Source organism: Vulpes vulpes, chromosome 13, assembly GCF_048418805.1.
Source record: "Vulpes vulpes isolate BD-2025 chromosome 13, VulVul3, whole genome shotgun sequence".
NCBI lineage: Eukaryota > Metazoa > Chordata > Mammalia > Carnivora > Canidae > Vulpes > Vulpes vulpes.
Genome location: NC_132792.1, coordinates 84,470,289 through 84,487,055, shown reverse-complemented (window position 1 = coordinate 84,487,055; position 16,767 = coordinate 84,470,289). Strand labels below are relative to the sequence as shown.

At 34.3% G+C, this 16,767-nt stretch overlaps 1 protein-coding gene across 2 annotated transcripts in view; it reads left to right on the top strand.

Annotated features, from left to right (window-relative positions):
* VAPA (VAMP associated protein A) overlaps positions 1 to 16,767 on the top strand; it is a 46,484-nt gene that overhangs the window by 15,615 nt on the left and 14,102 nt on the right. For both annotated transcript variants that reach the window (XM_026005958.2, XM_072734873.1), the window contains exons 2-4: positions 5,537 to 5,689; positions 9,624 to 9,727; positions 10,215 to 10,295. In XM_026005958.2, the coding sequence (XP_025861743.1) occupies positions 5,537 to 5,689; positions 9,624 to 9,727; positions 10,215 to 10,295 (338 nt within the window). The remainder of the gene's footprint in view (positions 1 to 5,536; positions 5,690 to 9,623; positions 9,728 to 10,214; positions 10,296 to 16,767) is intronic.

Genomic DNA, 16,767 nt, shown 5'->3' with positions numbered 1-16,767 from the left:
AGTTGTAGTTGGAATTAGGTCACAATACTTAATGACAGGAAATGTTATTGCTTCTTAAAAGTGAGACTAAATGAGGAGATGACCCATGTAATTATGAAAGGTAGGGTTATTTTGATTCTAGTTTTTTTTTTTTTTTTCAGTTGATGAATACAAGTAAGTGTAAACTGTATTATGTGGAATTTTCTTTTTTTATATGGAATATGATTATATATAAACAGTGAAATTTCATCTCTAACCTAGGAAATATGTATGAAACGGTAGCTGTGATTGGTGACTAGTATATTATTAAGTAATCTTAAAATGGGCTGTTCCAGTAATTGTTTCTATATGTTGAACTAAGCATTTACATTAGGCAACTGACAGGATTTTCTAAGTTTTAGAAGTCCTCAAAAAGTACTTGTTTTTTATATAAATTGCTTAGATGTTTACTTTCTCATCAAAACTGCTCTTCCACTGGTTTTTCAGGTTCTTTTTTTTTTTTAAATCAAGGATCAGCTTTTCTTAAAAAAATTTGTGTTCTGCATAAATGAAAAAATACATATAGCTTATAGAATGGTCAAAAAGTAAATAAATACCCAAGTAATCACTGCCTAAAATAAGAACTAGAACTTGGCAATCATTCTAAAAATCTTCCTTGTACCCTCCCAGTTACTACCTCTTTCCCTGCAAAATTGATCTGTATGCTGACTTTATGGTAATCACTTGTTTTTCTTAATCATTTACTTGTTTAACCACCTAAGCTTTGCAAAGGATGAGTTTTCAGTAAGTCAAGCAGGGGGGTTACTGATAAAATGCAGTGGTTTTTAACCCTATTGGATAAGATATCACATTTTTATATTTTATATTCTTTAATGCCCACTTTACCATCTCAAAATGAAATTCATATGTAAAATTGCCTACCAGCATACAAAATTAAATTTTTAACATAATTCCCTGACTATAACGTAAAGGATAAGTAAAAAGTAAATTTATAATGAAATATACATTTCAAAAAAAAAAAAAAAAGAAATACACATTTCAGTGTAAATATTGGGGCATGACTATAACAGAAGAGATAATGAAGTAGCCAGATATTTGTAACCTTCCTAATAACAAATAAGTTTGGTATTAGGAGAACACAACAGCTATCTGAATAGAGCTGGCTAATTTTCTTTCTTTTTTTTTTTTTAAATTTTTTATTTTTTTATTTTATTATTTTTTTTAATTTTTATTTATTTATGATAGTCACAGAGAGAGAGAGAGAGAGAGAGAGAGAGAGAGAGAGGCAGAGACACAGGCAGAGGGAGAAGCAGGCTCCATGCACCGGGAGCCCGACGTGGGACTCGATCCCGGGTCGCCAGCATCGCGCCCTGGGCCAAAGGCAGGCGCCAAACCGCTGCGCCACCCAGGGATCCCCGAGCTGGCTAATTTTCTTTAACATTTTGAAATAAGAGCAAAATAAGAAAATTTATACATATGGGTAGAATTGTATGTGTCATCTACAAAGGGCTGCTGATACAAGAGTTGAGGTGATTCAAGTATTATGAGTGGCATTGCTGTTGGTAGAATAATTTTCTGTAATGGTAAACTTAACCTTTTCAGGTTTTGGAGGAAAGGGCACATTTTTTTTTTTTCATTTTATACACAATAGAAATATTTCTGGAAAAGCTGTTTTTCACCAGTATGGATTTCTAGGAGGAGTATTTGAAAATTCCTTAGGATGAGGGCATGATACTCTTTGTATGGGACTGCTCAGGCATTGCAGAATGTCTAACATCCTTGTTTGCTCTTCTTCTCTCTCCCCAGCGATAGCACCACTCACTCAATCCTGATGTCAGACAAAATACCTGTGAAAGGGGTATCACTGTCAGATTTAGAATTTGGTTATAGTGCTTTCACTAAATTATGTAACTTTTCCTCTATTTTTGAGGGTCTGTAAAGGTAGATTTACCTCATCAGGTCTTTTTTCTTTCTTTCTTTTTTTTTTTTTTTACATCAGGTCTTTTTAACCAGAGGATTCAGAGATCTATGACATGGTAGCTTTTTTGTTGTCAATTGTTGTTAGAAATTTCTTTATTATTACTTATTAAGCTCCAGCTTAATACTGTAGACAATTTCAGATCACCCTTTGACAACCCATTCTTCCTTCTCCCACCCAAATTCTTGATAAAACGCTCTTCAAGTAAAGACACATCGTCTTTTCTCTGCTGTATAAAACTTATCAAATAAAGGCAAAGAACTGTGTACATCTTGCTATAAAATGCTGCCCATAGCTGCCCAGGCTCCTTTTATTGTCCAGGTCCTGAAAGACTCTTGTTCAAGAACAGTCTCTTTATTTACAAACCACCTCCACTCCTTGGCTGTAATCTCTGTATCTCACCCTTACCCCCAAAAAAATTCTATGTAAATTTTTTGTGAATATTTGTGTGTTATTTTGGGGTGTGGAATATAGATTTCATCAGACAAAAGTGGATCAGATGTTTCAAGACTTAAAAGAATTAAATCTGGTTATTCTTATCACTACTTGCTGAGTTTCCATTTTAATCAGGAAAATGGGCTCAGACTTAGCTGTCCACTCAGAGAGCAAACCTTATTGAGATGCTCAGGTAGAGGGACACCTTGGAGCAGAAACTTTGAAATTCAAGTGTTAGTTGGGCTTATTCATTTGTTAGGTGGCTAATGTCACATTGTACTGATAAGGTTAACATATCCAGTTAACAACTTTGTTCTAAATTGGTGAGCTTTTTTCTTTGGACATACTATCTTCATCTTTAGATAGTTTGCATTTTTGTGTCATGGCCACAATCTCTTACATAGAAATTTTAAGTACTATTTCAGAATTTATATGTTGATGGAAATTGACACATGGTCATTTTCTAAATAGTTTTAATAGTCCATTATTTACCTTATTTTGGAAAATTGGTATTTTCCTCTAAAATCTAAAATTTTAAATTCAATTAAAATTTAGTTAAATCTTACATAAGTATGTTATAAAAATGTAGAATTGTTCAAAATTAAAGTTTTGTGAAAGGTTTCTTTTGTCATGTTACTAAGACATTGTTTTTTAATCCATGCTTGCTACTGATGTTGAAATAGTTTTATAAATATTTACACATTCTCAGATATCTGTGGTAATTTATGAATTTTGAGAATGTTAAGAAATGGAATCTATATATCTTAAGACTCTTGGTTTCATTAGTAGTTTAAAATGTGTCTCTAGCCAGTGATACTGTGGGTTCAAGTGCCATGTGGACATATTGTAATATTCCCCTTTACTTCTTCCATGCTAGTGTATGGTGGAGCTTAATTAGCTGCTTGTTGAAAAATCCAAGCATTTGGGATTGAAGAGCAAAGGGGGTAGAATAATGCACGAATTGAATGATTAATGTTACTATTAAAGCAGTTTATTCAGAAAATCATACTTTGTATATATACTTCTTTTTTAAAAAAAACATGCATATCTGTTGATTTAAATAGCTATTTTTCATTTATTTTTTGGTAACTTATTTCTCTGCCTTTATGTTTTTTGCTAATGTTCTCTCATTTCTTCTCCCTCTTAAAAGTTCCAGAACTTTATTAGAAAATATATTACAACTTACAATTTATTTTTTAATTTAAAATTTTTTTCATTTTATTTTTTCATTTTATTTTTAAAAAAGATTTTATTTATTCATGAGAGACAGAGAGAGAGAGAGAGAGAGAGGCAGAGGCACAAGCAGAGGGAGAAACAGGCTCCATGCAGGAAGCCTGACGTGGGACTCAATCCTGGGTCTCCAGGATCAGGCCCTGGGCTGAAGGTGGCGCTAAACCGCTGAGCCACTGGGGCTGCCCACACTTAAAATTTTAAGTGTAGGTTTAAATCATTTCACTCCTTAGGACTTGAAATAAGTACCTTTTAATGGCGTTAACTTTGAAGTCTGTTTTCCTCTGGTTGCATTAGGCAGATCTGTTTGCTTTCGTCTCCTGCACTCTTCCTTTTGTTTTGAAAGATTTTGATTTTCGAGAGAGAAACAGAGGCAGGGTAGGGAGCAATGAAGGGCAGAGGGAGAAGCAGACTCCTCGCTGAGCAGGGAGCTGGATGTGGGGTTGTATCCTAGGCCTCTGGGATCATGACCTGAACCGAAGGCAGACGTTTAACTGATTCAAACACCCAGGGGCCCCTCCTAATGCGTCTTCCTAATGCGTCTCTTCATTTGACTGTATTTATTCCTGTTCAAACCTTTGTCTTAGGCGGTTTTCCAATATTCAGCTAAATGAGAAACTAGTAGAGTTGTTTTCTCAATCTGGACTCAATACTATAAAGTTATAAAAGACATATTTATTTTTGTTTATCTAAAAAAGGATAGCCTCTATAATAGTCTTTGATTTCAGCCTTTTTGCTTTAAAAAAAAAAAAACCTGATTGCTTTGAAAACTATTTAAAATTGATTTCGGGGGGCACCTAGGTGGCTTAGTTAAGTGTCTGCTTTCGGCTTAGGTCATGATCCCAGGGTCCTGGGATATTGAGCCCTGCATCAGGCTCCCTGCTTGGTGGGGAACTTGCTTCTGAACCCTCTCTGGCTCCTCCTGTTTGTGGGAGCGCTAGCTACCCCCACCCCCGCCCAGTCAAATAAATAAATGGAAAATCTTAAAAAACAATAACGTCTTTAAAAAATAAAATTGCTTTTGGGTTAGTTAGAATTGTGTAGTTATTGCTTCCTCTAGGGATATACTTTTAAGTTTATCTTCTGTGCCCAAAATAAAAGGTACTCATTTTATTGCTAAGTTAATTTACATAGTGCTTACAAGCTTTTCTTCAGCCAAGATAAAAAATGGCTATAATTTTTCCTTTTACCCTCTTTTTTAAAAAATGAGGTTATACTAATTTAGGACTAACTTAATTCAGGTGGGAGTGAATTACATTTCTGGGTTTTTTGTTTTATAATTTCATGTTTGCGTATATCACTAAGCTTAGAAACTTTGCATCTCAAGCATTTGACATAATGCTCATTAATAAACACTTAACAAATATGTGAGTGAGTGAATGAGTGAATGAATCAAACCTAATAGAGGTGTGAAGCTAGAGTACTATTGTCATTGGATGTATCTTCAGATGTAGAGAATTTTGCAGTTTGCTTGGTAAAATGAATTTGAAGACTTGGACTGATTTGCAGGCCACTGAAAAACCTCATCTATCTATCTATCTATCTATCTATCTATCTGATTTATTTAATTTATTTTTTTTTAAACCTCATCTTTTTAATAACGTGGTAAGAGCACACTGTGAGAATATGATTGTGGGCTTATTTCATAAATTAAACTTTTGAAATACTTTTTGTTTGGTAGAAATAATACTTGTTCATATAGAAATTTTGTTAAAATATAGCAAGGAATGAAGAAGAAAATAGAAGTCATTTGTAAGTCTACCGCCTGGATAAAAGTACTGTTAGTCTTTTGATACAGTTAGGTCACAGACTTACTACATATACTTTAATAAAATTGAGCTTATGTACGTTCAGTTTTGAATTATTTGTATGTGTGAATCCAATTAACATTTTTTTCTGTTTTAAATCTTACAGGCCCCTTCACAGATGTAGTCACTACAAATCTTAAGTTGCGAAATCCATCTGATAGGAAAGTGTGTTTCAAGGTGAAGACTACAGCACCTCGTCGGTACTGCGTGAGGCCTAACAGTGGGATCATTGACCCGGGGTCGACTGTGACTGTTTCAGGTAGCACATCAGGTTCTGGATGGGAACAGTACTGAATTCTGATATTTTTATGGTTATGTTGAATTTGCTTATAATTAGCAGGGTTTCACCTGGAGGGAGAGAAATAGTTCTTGTTATTCTGGCTTGCCTTTAGTGACATCCTTCTGTTATCTTACTGTATGCTAACTGTTGTAGAACATTTCTTACCCCTATCTTGGGATTGGGGTTAGGGATGTCTGTGGTCAATTTATAAATAATAATTGTCACTTTAAAATTTTTATATCCTTTATTTCTGCCACTCCCTACCGCATTCTTGCCCTTATTATTTTATCTTTGAGATATTACACCATTTTTGTGATTGAGGATTCTTTTCAGATCTCTGGCTATTACATATTTTCGTGCAGCTATACAAGTATTATCCTGTCTTAAAAATGTACAGTGCCTCTTTTTTGCTGATTGTATCAAATTAGATGAGTGTTTCTGCCTGTCATTGTAAATGCCAAAGTTTAGTTTTATGACTCCCTTTTGTGTTTACTTGTAATCCAGAGAGTATACTTGGTTCCCTCCACATATGGATTGCTTACTCTTGCTGTGGGGTCTGTGCTGGTGCCGTAGTTAATACCCTCTATAAACTTCCTTTCTTCTGTCAGACTTCCCAAGGCAATGCTCCTTAACAACAATATCTGACATAGCTGAGAAATAGGAAACAAGTATGAGAACATATCTTAATTATGGGAGGAGAACCTTTTAGGCTTAATGCAGAGACCATTTACTCTTACTTTCTAGCAGTAGTTCTTACCTCCCATTCACTGTATGTTGTGAAATCCATCTGATAGGAGAGTGTGTGATGATAACAGGTGGAGCAGGAGCACACATGGGACCCCTCCTAGCTCAGAATCTCTAGGGGCATGGCCAAGCCATGTATATGTTTAAAAACAAAACAAAACATACAAACATACCTGAGTGATCCTGGTAAGTATTCCTAAGATACTAATTCTGTATCAGTTTCCTGGTTTTTAAATCCACAGCAGATTAAAAACACCAAATTTTACAAAGAGGGAGGGCCTTACAGCAAGCTCATGAAGGGTACTTAGAAGCAGAACTTTACTACAAAGGCAGTGAAGGACTTATAGAGTTTGTGTTTGTCCAAGTTCATGGGAAAGATGGATGGGAAAGAAGATAAAGCAGTGAGTACATGCATTCTGGAAGTTGGTCTCTAAATCTTTAAGTCTTTTAGCTAAGTTGGAAGAAGATAGAATTATTTCTATCCATGTGTTTAAAAGTAGTTTTTTGGTACATCTAGTTTTATCCTTAGGAATCTGTAAAACTATTCAGAATTACTTTTTCTTTGAGGTTTCTAGATTGCTGAACTTTTATTGTATATCTTAAGAAAAATTTGAATTGCACAGATCTACTTACATGCAGGTTTTTTTTGATAAGGACAGTACAGTATTGTAAATGTATGTAATTAAAAAAATCTGATGATTTTTAAAATTTCTTTTTATTTTTTTACTTTTTAAAGATTTTATTTATTTGAGAGAGAGAGTACAGGGGGGAGGGGCAGAGGGAGAAGGAGACTCCTTACTGAGCAGGGAGCCCAACATGGGGCTTGATCCCAGAACCCTGGGATTTTGACCTGAGCTGAAGGCAGATGCTTAACTGATGGAGCCACCCAGGCTCTCCTCCTTTTTTCTTTTCTTTCTTTCTTTTTTTTTTTTTTTTAAAGTTCATATATTTGAGAGAGAGCACCTGAGCTGGGGAGGGGGGGAGGGAGAATTTCAAGCAGACTCCCCACTGAGCACAGCCCAAGTCAGGGCTTAATATCAAGACCCCAAGATCATGCTGGAGCTGGATGCTCATCCAGCTGACCCATCCAGGCGCCACTCTTTTATGACTTTTTTAAAAAGGTTTTATTTATTTGAGAGAGAGCATGTGTATGAGCCCGGAGAGAAGCAGACTCCCACTGAGTCTGGAGCCCAACGTGGGGCTTGATAGTAGTATCCTGAGATCACACCTGAACCAAAATCAAGAGTTGGACACACATCTGACTGAGCCATCTGGGTGCCCCCTTATGATTTTCTTAATAACATTTTCTTTAGCTTTATTATAAGAATACAGTACATAATACAGCATAGAAAATATGTATTAATCCACAGTTTATGTTATTGGTAAGGCTTCTGGTCAGCAGTAGGCTTAAGTTAGTACTTAGGTTTTGGGGGAGCCAAAGTTATATGCAGATTTTCAACTGTGTGGGAGATTGGCACCCTGAGTCCCTCTGTTGTTTAGGGGTCAACTTGTACTTTTCAGAACATTTCATCTTCATAAACCCCTTTTGTTGAGCACCGGGCTGTATTAAAAACTCCAGCCATATTCTAGTTACTGTTTACATAGAGTGTCCTCAGATTCTTCTCCAGTCAGAATTTAGCTCGTTTTACTGTATTACCTTTTCTTTTTAAGGAGCCACTCATACTGTACTTCCTTCCTTTAGCAGCTTTTCCTTCAGTGACTCTCTGTACTACATACTCATTTCTTTTTTTCCTTTCTCTTTTTAGCACTTAGTTTTATGGATTCTTTCAATTTGATATTTATAGATCTTTTTAAGATTGTTTAATTTTTGTTACATGTCTGCAGTAGCTTACAGTAAAACTTTCATAAAGTCACAACTATGTTTTAAGTTTTCTTTTTATTCAAATCCTAGTGATGAGTCTACAGTGATTGCTCAGTGAAGGGCATTAATGGACATTTACTGTGCTTTACTGGATTCTGAGGCATTTATCCTGTGCGTTTTTTTCTGCTGTGTATTTGTCCCTTTAAAAAATTTTTTAGCCTTGATGGGAGTTAATGGACATCTCAGATACACCTTGGAAATACAATTTTCTTTTTTTCTTTTTTTAATTATTTAGAGATTTTATTTATTCATTCATTTCAGACACAGAAAGAGAGGCAGAAACATAGGTAGGGGCAGAATTCCCCTATGTGGGAATTGATCCCAGGACCCCTGAATCATGACCTGAGCCAAAGGTAGACACTCAACCACTGAGCCACCAGGCGCCCCGGAAATATAATTTTCTTATGTAATTGGTATTTCTCATATTTGCTTAATTGTGTTTGTCTTTTTGAAGGTTTTGACTACATATATAGAAGATATATTTTAAGAGTAATTTACATATGAGCAGGAGAATAATTTATATGATGCCATGTACATATATTGTTTAACTGTAGATTTGTTATAGTCCTTTATTAAATTTATATTACAAAATTTCACATCACTTCTAATTACAAGGAGCCTCTAAAGATTTTCTTAAAGGTTACTGAAAACCTTGAGTGCTTAGAAAAATTTGAATATAATTATTAGGATGCTAGAAAATTACTGAAAATGATGAGAGTTTACCTTTCCTTGTATACTTTGTTTTCTTAAAATCAGATTTAAACAGATAGATACATGTCTTGAATAGGTGTTTATTTAAAATCTATTTTTGAAAAATTAGTTTTATTAGAACACTAAGATATAGTAATGAGTTTTGAAGTTAACTTTTAATTTCTCCTTTAGGTATCCCAACTGTTGTCTAATTCTGAAAGATATCACTAAGTACCAAGTGAAGCCTTATATTATTTATAAGTGGTTTCAGTAGACAATTTACTAGATTTTAATCTGACTTTACAGGTATTATAATAGTTAATGTTGGCAACATTTTGAAAATTTTCCCAAACCTAAATTCAGAGGGGACAATCATAAATTTATATTTATTTTTTAAATAGCTTTAATTTGTGGATTGTTAAAGTAGCTGGAAACTAAAAAATTAATTCTGGATCCTTAGTGTAAACGATCCAGTATTAGGTTTCTTGAACCCTTCGTTTTTTTTTTTTTTAAATTTGCATATTAGTGGATAAGAATAGGAAAGATAAGCAAGCAAATGCAGAAGACACAAAATAATGTATCTTTCTTCTTACTTAGTAATGCTACAGCCTTTTGACTATGATCCCAATGAGAAGAGTAAACACAAGTTTATGGTACAGACAATTTTTGCTCCACCAAACACTTCAGATATGGAAGCTGTGGTAAGTATAGAAGTGGAACAGAATTTATTTTAGGGGATGTTGTTTAAACTGTGGGTTTTATATAGTTATTTGCGAAAGCTAATGTTTTAATTTAAAAAAATTTGTAAATCTGTTATAGATAATCCTGATTTAATTTCAAGAATGAAAGAATTTTGAAATAGTATTTCTTAGAGTTTGAAATGCTATTACTAGGAAGAAAGTCCTCCAGTCTCTAGAGATGTTAGTGTGATTTTTTTTTTTTTAACAAATGGGGATAGTAGGGTTCTTTAGGATTATATAAAAAGTTCTATGGTATTGCCAGATAACAGTGGCAGGGTGATCCAGACAGAGTACTGCATTCATTTCCTCTCAGTCACAGACTCCACCCCTGCTCCAAACAGCTACTCTTATTCCCTAAAGTGAAACCTATTAGTTGTCTCTTGAGGTATTAAACCTGTTTGTCACAATCCTACTTTCTGTGTCTCATGTTTATTTTCTTCGTTTTTAGTGGAAAGAGGCGAAACCCGATGAATTAATGGATTCTAAATTGAGATGTGTATTTGAAATGCCCAATGAAAATGATAAATTGGTAAGTAGGAAAATGAGAAGATTGGAAGCTGTTAAGTTCTTACTTACTTTGAGATTAATTTTTCTTCTGATTTTGGCCTTTTTGGGTTGTGTGATGTTTTTCTACATTATAAGGCTTAGTGCTTATTTAAGTTTTAAAAAAATTGTATATGCATTTTTTCATTTTAGAACATTTAGTCCATTCAAGAAGAAAAGCACTGTTAGGTATACAGTTTTCATGATGGAGAAGAATATCTTAAGTTTCCCAAATTTTTGCCACTTTAAAATAATTTCAAGTTCTTTAGAATAAGACACATATATGCATAAATATAATTAAATAATAGGCATAAACCAGTTTTTGACAACTGTATACCGGCAGTCTGGGAATAAAAAGATTTAATGTACATAGACAAGCAGTTTATTCTCAGGCTATTCCCAGGTATTTTGTTCACTGCTGATTTTGGTCAAAAATCCATCTGATTTTATTTCTTAGTAAATAATTTTTATGTTGCTTATTGATTAGCATGATGCAAATACAGTGTGGAGGACTGAGGAATATATGTGTAGTTTAGAACGTTGTGAATGTATAGAATGAGTTGTCACTTTCTCTATTTCCTTTTGAAATGCAGATTTTAGTCTTTTTCTATGGTTTATATAGGAGGGACCTGAAAAAGTTAAATAGGTTTATTCTTTTAGTGACTTAATATACAAAATAATTTTAAAAATTAAATATATTTAATAATATATTAAATAGAGATGTTGTGTACAGTTAGATTACAGTCTGGCATGACTGTTATGTTGACTGGAAGCCATTTGCCCAATTGAAAAGTAAATTAACAGATTAGATAAATACATGGGCTCAATTACACTTACTCATTTAGGATAAGCTGATAAATAGAGTCCCTCAATGGTAAATAAGTGTCAGCCAAATTATTTATTGTGTTTTTTAATAATGCCCTTTTAAAGGGATATGGAGGTATTTGCCAAACATAAAATATGAATACATATATCCTTATTGGAAAGTGAGGGTTCATGGGCATGTTGATGCTTCTCATTTAGAGTTTACTTTTTCTTTTGCCTGTACTGCCAGAAAGCCAATAGCTTGCCTAGCTATTATTGGAACCAAGAATATGTAAGCACATGTTGTCTTGGTCAACTAATTATATATATTTTTCCCCCAGTTTGATTGAGATATAGTTAACATACAGCACTGTAGAAGTTCAAGATGTACACTGTAATGGTTTAAAATACATATATTGTAAAATGACTAGCATAAGTTTAGTTAGCATCCATTAATACCATTTAGATACAAAAAAATGAAAAATACGTTTTTTTCCTTATGATGAGAACTCTCGGGTTTACTGTCTGAACGTTCAGATAATACCATACACCTGTGTTAGGTATTGCGTCATGCCGTACATTATATCCTCAGGACCTAATTTGTCTCATATTTGGAAGTAATATATCTTTTCACCACCTTCAGCCAGTTCCTCCAAATCCTTGTCCCCTCCCTCTGGTAACCACAATCTGATCTCTTTTTCCATAGGTTTGTGTTTGTTTTTTTTAGATTTCGCAGATAAGTGAGATCATACAGTTTTGTCTTTCTCTAACTTATTTCACTTAGCATAGTGCCCTTGAGGCCTATTCATATTGTCACAGATGGCAGGACCTCCTTTTTCTTTGTGGCTGAATAATTTTCCATTTTCTTTATATATATATATGTCACACATGACAACTTTTGTATTCATTCATTGGTCAGTGGCCACTTAGTCTGTTTCCATGTCTTGGTTATTGTAAACAGTGCTGCAGTGAACATGGGGATGCAGATATCTCTGGTGTAGTGTTTTCATTTTCTTCAGATATATTCCTGGAGTAAAATTGAGTAGAAACACATCTGGATATTTTCTTGCTTAAGAGTTTTATGTCATCTTTTACAATTCTTTAATAAACATATTTAGAGCTGACTGTCTTTCATCTGGACTAATATTTTACTCTATACAGCAATTTGAGATTATAGTCTGAAAAGGGCTGGAACCCAAGTATTTGATATTGTTGATTAAGAGTAAAAAATGGATCCAGAAGTTGATGGAAACGATATAGCTATGGTAGTTGGCTTAGGCATTTTAAGCACTCCATAGAGGAGAATAGCCAAGTATACATAGTAATCCAAGAAAGCGGTTTTTGGGTCTGTTAAAGGCCTTGAATAAATACTAAATGGAGGAGATTCTGGAGTCCCATATCATGGAGCATGAGCAGAAATAGTTTGGCCCTGGAACTTTTCAGAGCAGGTATTATTAGTAACCCAAATTCTGTTCAGTATAATTCCAAAGTACTCCAGAGCCTGTCTGATTCTGAGCCTACATGAACTAGCTAAAGAATATATTTCTGCTAATCGAACTGTATGGGCTTGTGGTTCAGTTACTACCTAATTAAATGGTAAGGAGTAACTGTTAAGGATAATGATTTTTAAAACGTTTTATTTGGAAGAACTTTCCACATACTGTTTTAAGGCAAATCCCAGATGTAATATAATTTTATCTGGAACTGTTTTGATATATACCACTCAAAGAGAAGAACTTTGAAAAAAGGAAAAAAGAATTTAATGACAATACTATCATTAAGCCTTTATTTTAGTTTATTTTTTAATTTATATTCAACTAACATAGAGTGTATTATCAGTTTCAGAGGTAGAGTTCAGTGATTCATCAGTTGTATAACACTCATGCTCATTACATCAAGCACCCTCTTCAATGCCCATTACCCACTCTCCTCCACTCCTCTCCAGCGACCCTTAGTTTGTCTCCTATGATTAAGAGTCTCTCTTGGTTTGTCTCCCTCTCTGATTTTGTCTTATTTTCCTCTCCCTTCTTCTATATTCCTCTGTTTTGTTTCTTAAATTCCACATAGGAGTGAAATCATATAAAAGTTGTTTTTTTCTGATTGACTTATTTCGCTTAGCATAATACCCTCTATCTAGTTCCATCCATGTCATTGCAAATGGAAAGATTTCACTTATTTGGATGGCTGAGTAATATTCCATTGTGTGTGTGTATGAAAAAAAAATATATATATGCCACATCTTTATTCATTATATCAATGGATATCTGGACTCTTGGAACATTTGGCTTTGTGGACATTGCTGCTATAAACGTTGGAGTGTAGGTGCCCCTTTGGATCACTACATTTGTGTATTTGGGGTAAATATGTAGCAGTGCAATTGCTGGATCATAGGGTAGTTCTATTTTTAACATTTTGAGGAACCTCCATACTGTTTTCCAGAGTGGCTGCACCAGCTTGCTTTGCCACCAGCAGTGTAAGAGGGTTCCCTTTTCTCCACATTCTCGCCAACAAGCTTTTAAAAGCTTGTTGTAATATTGTTAGTACCAAACTATTCAGGCAGATTGGAAGTTGTCTCACAAATGCCATTTAAAATTTTTTTTCAATTTGATTGAACTGAGATCAGAATAAAGTCCACATACTGCTTGTTGTATGATATGTTTCCTGAATCTTTTCATCCATAGATTCTTTCTGGTTTTTCCCCCTCCCAATTAATTATTAAAGAGACTAACTTTGTCCTATAGACTTTTCCCTATAGACTGGATTTTGCTGATTACATCCTTGTGGTGTCATAAAACTTTTCTTGTTCTGGTATATCCTAAAATTGGGTCTAGAGGTTTGGTAAGTTTTTGATTTATTTTCACTTGTGAGGGAGAGGCAAGACTGCTTTGTGGGTGGTGATATATTCTCTCAATATATAATATCAGGTTGTTTTTTTTGTGAAGTTAGTGACCTTTGGTATGCAATGTGTGAGTGAGTGGTTCTCAACTAGGGTATTTTTGCTCCTAAGGGTACATTTGTCAATGTCTGGAGGCATTTTTGGTTGTGACAGCTTTGAGGGAGGGATCCTGAAGGCATCTAGTTGATAGAGACCAGGAATGCTGCTCAGCCCTGACAAGTGCACAAGACAACCCTCACAATAAAGAATTATCTGGCCCAAAACATCCATAAGGCCAAAATTGAGAAAGTATAATTTAGATTCATTAATTATTTTAGGATTGCATAATGTTATCTTGTCATTTGACTTCATTTTATTAGTTTTAATATTTGCTTAGAAATTGGACTCATCTAACATCTGGTTATTCAGTGGTAGGATTTATAAAGGCAGGATAAATGCCTTTCTCTTTAGTTACAGTTTTCAAAAAATGACTTGGTCACAAACATCCCTGGGATATGATTAGTCAACCAATTTCCCTCCCTTTCTTTCTACCCTCATTCACATTGTTATAAACTCACGGACTTAAACATATTTGAGTTTCAACCCCGTTCAGTTATTACCAGTATTGGTGTTCATAGTGACGAATAGGCTCCTCAGGTTGGTTCCTGAATCTTTTTACTGTGGTAGTCTTTGGGAATTTTCTTGGTATCTAATATGGTAAGATATTTCCAGGCCAGACCTGGAATCATTCAGTTCTTCAAGAAGCTCTGGAGTTTTTCAGTAGGAGATGGTATTTGAGGACCATAGCCTGAGCGCTGGTGTAAAACAGTGATTTTTAGTTTTGTCACAATTTCTCTGGGAGCATTCTTTTTGCCAAAATTAGAATGGATACCTGATTGTCATTTGAAGACACTTCTTCAAATGATAAAATTTTAATGGTAAAATCATGTCAGCAGCACATAGGATGATGTGTATCCTTTTATTTCTTACGATAGTGATTATATTTTATAGTTGGGTTTATGTTCTTGAAGATGTTGGATAACTTAAAGTGTGTAAAATCCAGCACTGACCCTGTGAAGAATGGACAGGTACCCATTGAACCATCTGAAGTGCTCTTGCAATATAGTGACTTAGATGACTCGCTAGCCTTGTCATTATGATTCTTTGATGGATATTTTTGAAGTATTTGGAATTCACATTTCAAGTTGTGCACATATAATAATAAAACTTTTAATACTTTAACATATCAGTATTTCAAATTCATGTAATTCAAATGTTCAAAAAAAATTGTACCTATACTATTTACAGCCTAGGGGTGCCCTTAGTAGCTTAATATGTATGTTTTAAAAAGATGAGCTGAAACACAGTTGTGTTTTTATAAGGCAGTATTTCCCAAAGTATATTGGGTTGGAAGGGTTCTGTAGTCAAATGAATTTGAAAAAATGCTACAAGTATACTGTGTGTCCCGTAAACGCATTGCAAATATGTATATTAAAGGCCCTGAATAAAGGAAATATATTTCAACTCAGAATTTCTTCTGTACTTAATGTAGTATAATTAAATTCTCGTGGAATATCTGGTGTTCTGTAAAATATGCTTTGGGAAACACTGGTTATTACTGCTAAAATGCATTCTTGTGCCATTAATCTGCAGATGGCTACAATAAATCTTCATCATTGAGAAATATACTTAAATTGAGTACAGCCTGGCACACATCCAGTTCTGTCAGAGTTGATATGTGACTTTTTCTGTCATTTGTTCAATGTTGCTTCTCATCTTTTGTGGAAAATAGGAAGCCTCAAAGTATCCAAATCTGAAGTGTTTATTAGGGTACAAAATATAAAGTTTTTGTTTATTTACTATAATAACTATGCTTAACAAAGATAAAACCTTTTATATATGTAAATACATACATATTTGTAAATATACATAAATAAAAATGCATAAATACATATAGTACATATTTATAGTACTTTTTATTAATGTGGTAATAATACCCTATTGGTAATTGTATTTTGCCATTTCCAGTTCAGTATGGTCTACAGATGAAGTTGATAAAACTGTTTATAAACCTTAGTATCTTTGACATATTGGTTTCTTTCTAGGATCCATAGATAAAGTTACAAAATTACTTAACATCCTTTTTCTGTATGTTTATTTTCAGCTTAGTGTGAAGGTGGCCTGTTAGGAAATTAAAATTTTATGGAATGGTGTTATGCTTAGATAGTTTGTTAGTTTACTACAAATAAACTGATAAAATTCTATAGGGAGCTGAATTCTGACATACAGATTAAAAAAAAAAAATTTTTTATTGGAGGTCAATTTGCCAACATATAACAAACACCCAGTGCTTATCCCATCAAGTGCCCACCTCAGTGCCCGTCACACAGTCACCCCCACCCTCTGCCCACCTCCCCTTCCACCACCCCTTGTTCTTTTCCCAGAGTTAGGAGTCTCTCATGCTCTGTCTCCCTTTCTGATATTTCCACTCATTTTTTCTCCTTTCCCCTTTATTCCCCTTTCACCATTTTTTATATTCTCCAAATGAATGAGACCATCTAATGTTTGTCCTTCTCCGATTGATTTTTTTCACTCAGCATAACACCCTCCAGTTCCATCCACGTTGAAGCAAATGGTGGGTATTTGTCTTTTCTAATGGCTGAGTAATATTCCATTGTATACATAGACCACATGTACTTTATCCATTCATCTTTCGATGGACACCGAGGCTCCTTCCACAGTTTGGCTATTGTGGACATTGCTGCTGTAAACATCGGGG